The sequence below is a fragment of the Otolemur garnettii genome, unplaced genomic scaffold (assembly GCF_000181295.1).
Source record: "Otolemur garnettii isolate 467f Iridium unplaced genomic scaffold, OtoGar3 scaffold00179, whole genome shotgun sequence".
NCBI classification, from domain to species: Eukaryota; Metazoa; Chordata; class Mammalia; order Primates; family Galagidae; genus Otolemur; species Otolemur garnettii.
This window is the reverse complement of record NW_003852574.1, coordinates 481,514-487,870: the sequence shown is the minus strand read 5'-3', so window position 1 is coordinate 487,870 and position 6,357 is coordinate 481,514. Positions and strand designations below refer to the sequence as shown.

General features: G+C 44.3%; 2 protein-coding genes across 2 annotated transcripts in view; both read left to right on the top strand.

Annotated features, from left to right (window-relative positions):
* The window catches only part of SPINK8 (serine peptidase inhibitor, Kazal type 8 (putative)), a 47,867-nt gene extending 44,172 nt beyond the window's left edge, over positions 1-3,695 (top strand). The window contains exon 5 of the mRNA XM_023519513.1: positions 3,654-3,695. Coding sequence (XP_023375281.1) covers positions 3,654-3,695 — 42 coding nt within the window. The remainder of the gene's footprint in view (positions 1-3,653) is intronic.
* Positions 3,696-4,046: 351 nt separating this feature from the next.
* NME6 (NME/NM23 nucleoside diphosphate kinase 6) overlaps positions 4,047-6,357 on the top strand; it is a 9,091-nt gene continuing 6,780 nt past the window's right edge. Inside the window, exon 1 of the mRNA XM_012811882.2 lies at positions 4,047-4,082. The gene's annotated coding sequence lies outside the window, so the exon portion shown is untranslated. The remainder of the gene's footprint in view (positions 4,083-6,357) is intronic.

Below are 6,357 nucleotides of genomic sequence, written 5' to 3'. Positions count from 1 at the left end.
TCCCAGCTACTTGGGAGGCTGAGGCAGGAGACTTGCTTGAGCCCAGGAGTTGGAGGTTGCTGTGAGCAGTGAAGCCATGGCACTCTACCCAGGGGCTCAGCTTAAGGCTCTGTCTCAAAAAAAAAAAGAAGTAGATAGTCTCCTGATATTTTACTGATAAAAAATGATACTGGTTATATACATCTTCCTCCCACGACCTTTAAGTTGAGAACCATGATTAGGGCAACAGACTTAGATTTGTTCTTATATTTTATTGTCTCTTCCTCCTTTTCTCTCCTCTTTCCTTTTATGTTAATATTTTTCCCTTCACTGACAATTTCCAATGATTAAATTTATCTAGCTTTTCTAGGTATTAAAAACAAAGCCCTTAAGTTATTCTCCTCTACTGAGAGACCAACATGTTTACTTACCCAAAGGGATCAAAGACACTGAATTTCACTGGTTTGTACAAAAACATTTCACCTTGGCTAGGTGATTCATAATTCAACTATTATTTAAATAGCAAACTAAAGCATTTCAAACCTTAGAGGCCCCATAGACTACCATAAATTCATTGGCTAGAACAGTCATCAACTAGATACTGATCTACAAAAATGAGGCCTGTGCAACTGCTAGCACATTTTTTACACCAGGGTTTACATTACAGGACAAGTTAAATAATCAATTGAGAAAGAACGCCACTTTATTAGCTAAACTTGACTAATCTGTGAGACTACTTATTCTGATTACATTTAGGCCAATAAGTAGGCTAAGAAATGTGTTTCAAATATGTTTAAAAGTATTTAAGATTTCCTTTTTGTTTTGCCCTCCTCTGCTGTATAATATTCAGGTGTCTAAACATTGCCACACAGCCATTGCCCCCAGATATTCAACTTGTGATGCTGCCTCAGAAGGATAACAAAGCCCTTATGGCAAATGTGGATTGGAGCAGAGTCTGATTAAAAGGTGGAAATTATTCTGATTAAAGTTCAGAAATTCAAATAAAGGAAATGGTGCAGACTTGGCATAAATATGATGAAGGTACTTGTTAATAGCCCAACTGGTTCCCTTGCCCAAAGCCCATTGAAAGACAAGATACTGACAATGACAGCACATGTAGTGAGACTAAATGGAGTTGTTCAGGCTAAGTCCAGATGACACAGCTGATCTAGTTGGTTTAGGTCCTACCTTCACCTCATGTCTTCCATTCGTGTTATTTTATAGATTTAGCTTCAACTGTGAAAGATGTGTATCTTGAATAGTTTAGGACAATTGATTGAGGAGACTAACTTTTGAATCAGAAAATGTTGGGTTGTATAGATTATTGTTTGTTATTGCTTACGATAAAGGCCAATATAGTTTTTGCTTTGAACATTTGTATATAAAACTGTGGTTTTGCTGGGGGTGGTGGCTCACACCTGTAATCCTAGCACTCTGGAAGACTGAGGTGGGTGGATTGTGAGCTCATCAGTTCAAGACCAGCCTGAGCAAAAAGCAAGACCCTGTCTCTGCTAAAAAATAGAAAAACTGAGGCAAGAGGATCACTTGACCCCAAGAGTTGGAGGTTATTGTAAGCTATAACACCACAGCACTCTACCCAGGGTGACAGCTTGAGACTCTGTCTCAAAAACAAAACAAAACTGTGGTTTTAGGGAATGAAAGAGCAGAACAGATTTGGAGAGGTTACTGTTGTTGTTCTCCAGATTGCTGGCTCTCTAACAATAAAGCTTGTTGGACCTAATCCCCATCCCTGCATTTGGCTGACAGTGACAGATGGCCAGACCCTCTTTGACTGGTAACAATAGTAGGTGTTGCAGTGGAGAATTTTATTTCAAAAGGTACCAGATGAGGAGATGGGAGTATAATTCCTCAAATCTATCTCCTCATAAATTTGGCAGAAAGGGTTTTTAATGATAGATTAGTGGGCAAAAGGATAGGCAATTGGGTCTACTTATTAGGGGGATGAACACATAGAGATTATTCTCTCAATTGGGAGATTTCCTGAAGTGGGGAGTCTCAAAGCTGCTGGATCTGTTCCCATGCCCATCCACAGGCCAGTTGGTGTCAGTGCTCCCACCCCCTAGAATGCAGAGTATGAAAAATACTTCAAAGACCAATCTTAGCCTTTACAATAGCAAGGTTATCTACAGAAGTAATGGAGGAGGTCAAAAGTCTTGTGCCTTTAAGCAGTAACCTATTACAGTAGTAAGGAAGTTAGGGAACAATGGCTAGTTAATTTCTGGTTTTATCTATACTTTCATAAAAATCAGACTTGGATTACCATTTAGACCTTATGACTCTACATTATTCTATATACACGGTTTCATACTCACAAAGGATACTGACAGATAGTATCTGTCCAGAAGCAGCTTCTTCTTTGGCTGCCGCCTAATCAGCAGCTTACCCAAGGAAAACAAAAGGCACAAACCATCTGCAGGTTTTCCTTTATCCCTTTTTACTCTTTCTCTTACATAAATCTTATTTTTGCTTCTGCTAGATGAAATCAATCTATTACTATTCTCCCTTGTACACAAGTAATGTTTTAAAATTATTATTTAACAAGGGAAGAATTGGTCTTTGGTCCTGTTTTCTCTCTACATACTCCCTACAGTGGCACATGTTCAGTCTCTCATGCTGTGAGAGCAGAAATGGGCAAATGCCTTCACTAACCAGTCAGGTGAGAAATGGATTCTCCTGAGAAAGACACCCATGCAAACAAGCTGCCAGCACCACACACACCCCTTCCAATATTCCTGCATATATAGGAGTGCACACCAGTGTATGCAGACACCGAAGTCAGTTAAATGAGCAAGTTAAGTCTTTAGATTGGTAACAGTTACTGTTTATTTTCACTCTTCTCAATCTCAGTGATTCCCTCCTGAGTGAAGACATTTTTGCCACTTATATTTATTTATTTAATTTATTGAGACAGAGTCTTATTTTCTCACCTGGGTAGAATGCCATGGCATCATAGCTCACAGCAACTTCAAACTCCTAAGTTTAAGCGCTCCTCCTGCCCCTGCCTTCCAAGTGACTGTGACTACAGGTGCCATCCACACCTGTTTAATTTTTCTATTTTTGGTAGAGATGGGGTCTTGCTCTGGCTCAGGCAATCCACCCACGCTAGCCTCCCAGAGTGCTAGAATTACGGAAGTGAGTCACCATACCCTGCCTACCACCTTTATTAAACCTGTCACCAGGTGTCGAGCCACCCAGCCACAACTGACTTCACTCCATTCCGTCACCATCCTCTCCACACATCACACGACACACTTAGAATAACTCTAGTTCTCATCTCCTCACCCTCGACCGCTTTAGTAGACTTCAGGGTAACCCACCTCGCACTCTGCTGCCCAAATTCCTAGACTAGCTTCCTTCATGCTCTATATACACCTGGGCTCCAGTCAAGGATCATCGTTCAGCAACCCTTCTCATGTATTAGCTGTATCGCTCTGAGCCTAAAGACTTTCCACGACTGGCTGTGCCCTCGCGATTGAGCGCCCAAGACCTTTGCCCTCTGCATACTTTTAATAAATACTGGGCATCAATCATGTGCCAGGCAGTATAATAGACAGAGAAAATAACGAGTCGGGCAAGGTCCAGGCCGGTGTCCTCGCTGGTGGGCATTGCCCACTGCCAGGCTGCTGCCCTGAACCTATCCTGTCCTCTTTCAGTTCAGCCTCCTGGGGCAGGGCCGCGCCAGCACCCTGGCCTAACACTCCCTCCGCCCGACAGCTCCCAGGCCGGCCTAGGAGGGGCTGTTCCCACAAGCTCAGTCCCGCCGCCCAAGACGGCTTCGTCCTCCGACTTGCCAGTCCTGGGCAAGTGCTAGAGAGAGAGAAGCGCCATTAGAAGGAAGGTCAGCCCTCCAGCAGCAAACTGCCCGCACATCTAACCCCGGCCAAGCAGAGTGCCGGCCCTATGAAGCTCCTCACACACCACCTCACACCACTCCCGACTCCGCCCGAGTCCTCCCTGCAGCTACCAAATCTTGCGAGGACCCCAAGTCGGGCTGCCCGGCCGAACGCCTGAAGGACCCCCCTAGAGTCACTCAAGCTAACTAGCACTGTGCCTGTCGGCCGGGCGCCGTCGTGGGAGGACGGGTGAGTCCGCATTCGGACTCAGATTTAACTGGGAGTCCGAATAATGCAGAAGATTCTGGGCATTGTAGCAGGCACTACTAGAAGATTCTGGGGTGGTATTAGGTCTCGGGTACGAGGGGTGGGAATCGCGCGGCTGCAGGCCTAGCGAAGTAGCGGGCGGGAGTGCCACGTAAAGAGCTGAGACCGTGAGTCCCGGGCACCGGAGGGCGTGGCCACAGGTGTGAGCACCAGGCTGACGTGGAGGCGCTGCGACCCTGGCCGCGCGTGGGAGGACAAGGGGCTTAGCTGCTGTCTTCAGGGAAGAGGAGTGGTGGCCCCCTCGGGCGTGGGAAAATTTAGTATCTCGACTTGTTACCACTTGTAATAAATCAAGAACCAAGAGAACCACAACTTAGCTGCATTAGGAAAGGAATCACGTCCTCACTACAGGTGCCTGTCCTCACTTAGAGAGCCCTTAGCAGTCTGTCCTTGGAATAGCTGGATTGCGTTCATTCATTTATTCATTCAACAAATACTATCGAGAGCCAGCTGTGTGCTGGGTACTGCTTTTCTGACTTTTTAGTGGGGTAGATGTAACAATTCATAACTAATGGAAATTTGAATTGTAACTGGAAAAATGAGCTAAGATCCATTGCCTATGCAATAACCCGAAAAAGCACATTCAGAACTACAAAAACTACTCACAAAGGCTGTCAGGCCAGAAAGTCTTTTGGAACGGAAAAGCTTATGAGACTGGAACAAGAGAAACTTAAAGGAGTGTGGGACTCCAGATCAGGCTAGCCTGGTAGGCCATGATAAGGATTTTGGTTTTTATTATAAGCAAAGTACATCTCAAACTTGTAGGGGTGTCCAATCTTCGGCCCACAGGCCTCATCTAGATTATTTGAGGACTGTTTTGTTTATGTGTGGTGTTAGATATTGAAAAAGTATGCACGGACCTTTTTTGTTGTCCATCACCTTTCATTAGGGTTTTTGTATTTAATGTGTGGCCCAAGACAACTCTTATTCTTCCAATGTGCAGCAGAAAAGAAAAAAGGGCTCCGTGTCTGTAGCTCAGTGGCCAGGGCAGCGGCCACATACACAGGGGCTGCCAAACAACAATGACAACAACAACAAAATAGCCGAGCATTGTGGCGGGCACTTGTAGTCCCAGATACTTGGGAGGCTGAGGCAAGAGAATTGCTTAAGCCCAAGAGTCTGTGGTTGCTGTGAGCTGTGATGCCTCAGCACTGTACCAAGGGCAACATAGTGAGATTCTGTCTCAAAAAAAAAAAAAAGAAAGAAAGAAAGAAAAGAAAAAAGGTTGGACAAAAGTAAGGAGGGGAATAATATGACTAGATTTGCATTTTTAGTTTATTCTGCCTGTGTGTGAAGAACATATAGTAGAGGGTGGGAGGAGTAGAAACTGGGAGACCAGTGAGGAGGCTGTTAGACTCCAGGGAGAAATGATGATGTCTTGGACTGGGATGATTGCAGTTAAGAGGGAGAAAATTGGATTTTGAGGTGTACTGGATAGACAAAATTGCCAGAAGTTGATGATATTTTGGATATGGAGGGTGAGGAAGGGGAGACATCTCCATAGAGTCATAGATAACTAGCAAAGGTACCAGGTTACTCTCCACCTGGGTGTTTGGGGGAGTGGGTTAGCTGATCTTATATTGGTTAGATTGGCCTTATGGTTTGAGTAAAACATCAACTTGAAAGCTGTAGAAAGGGCATGAATAGAAGAGATTGTGGCATTTCCTTATTTGGGCCAGACCCCAACACCACCTTTAATGTGATTGTAAGGCTATGTACAGGCTAAGAAAAATAAGAATGTTATCCATGTGTTTATGGAAGTCTTCTCTGTATTTGTTGGTAAATCAGAGATAATATTTTGAGGCCTAGTCTTTATTCCTACAAAAGTGATCATTTTCTCACATGTAAATGGAATTTCACACTTGGAAAAGACTTCACATCTCTTAGTCCCGTTTATAAAATTCTGTTTTGTTACTTTTTTTTGAGAAAGAGTCTCACTCTGTCCCCTGGGTCAGAATGCCATGGCATCTGCCTAGCTTACAGTAACCTCAAACTCCTGGGTTCAAGTGATCCTCCTGCCTCAGCCTCCCAAGTAGTTGGGACTATAGGTGCCTGCTACAATGCCCAGCTAATTTTTTTAAGTAGAGATGGGGATCTTGCTCTTGCTCAGGCTGGTCTTGAACCTGTGAGTTCAGGAAATCCACCCACCTTGGCCTCCCATAGTGCTAGGATTACAAGCATGAGCCACCACATCCAG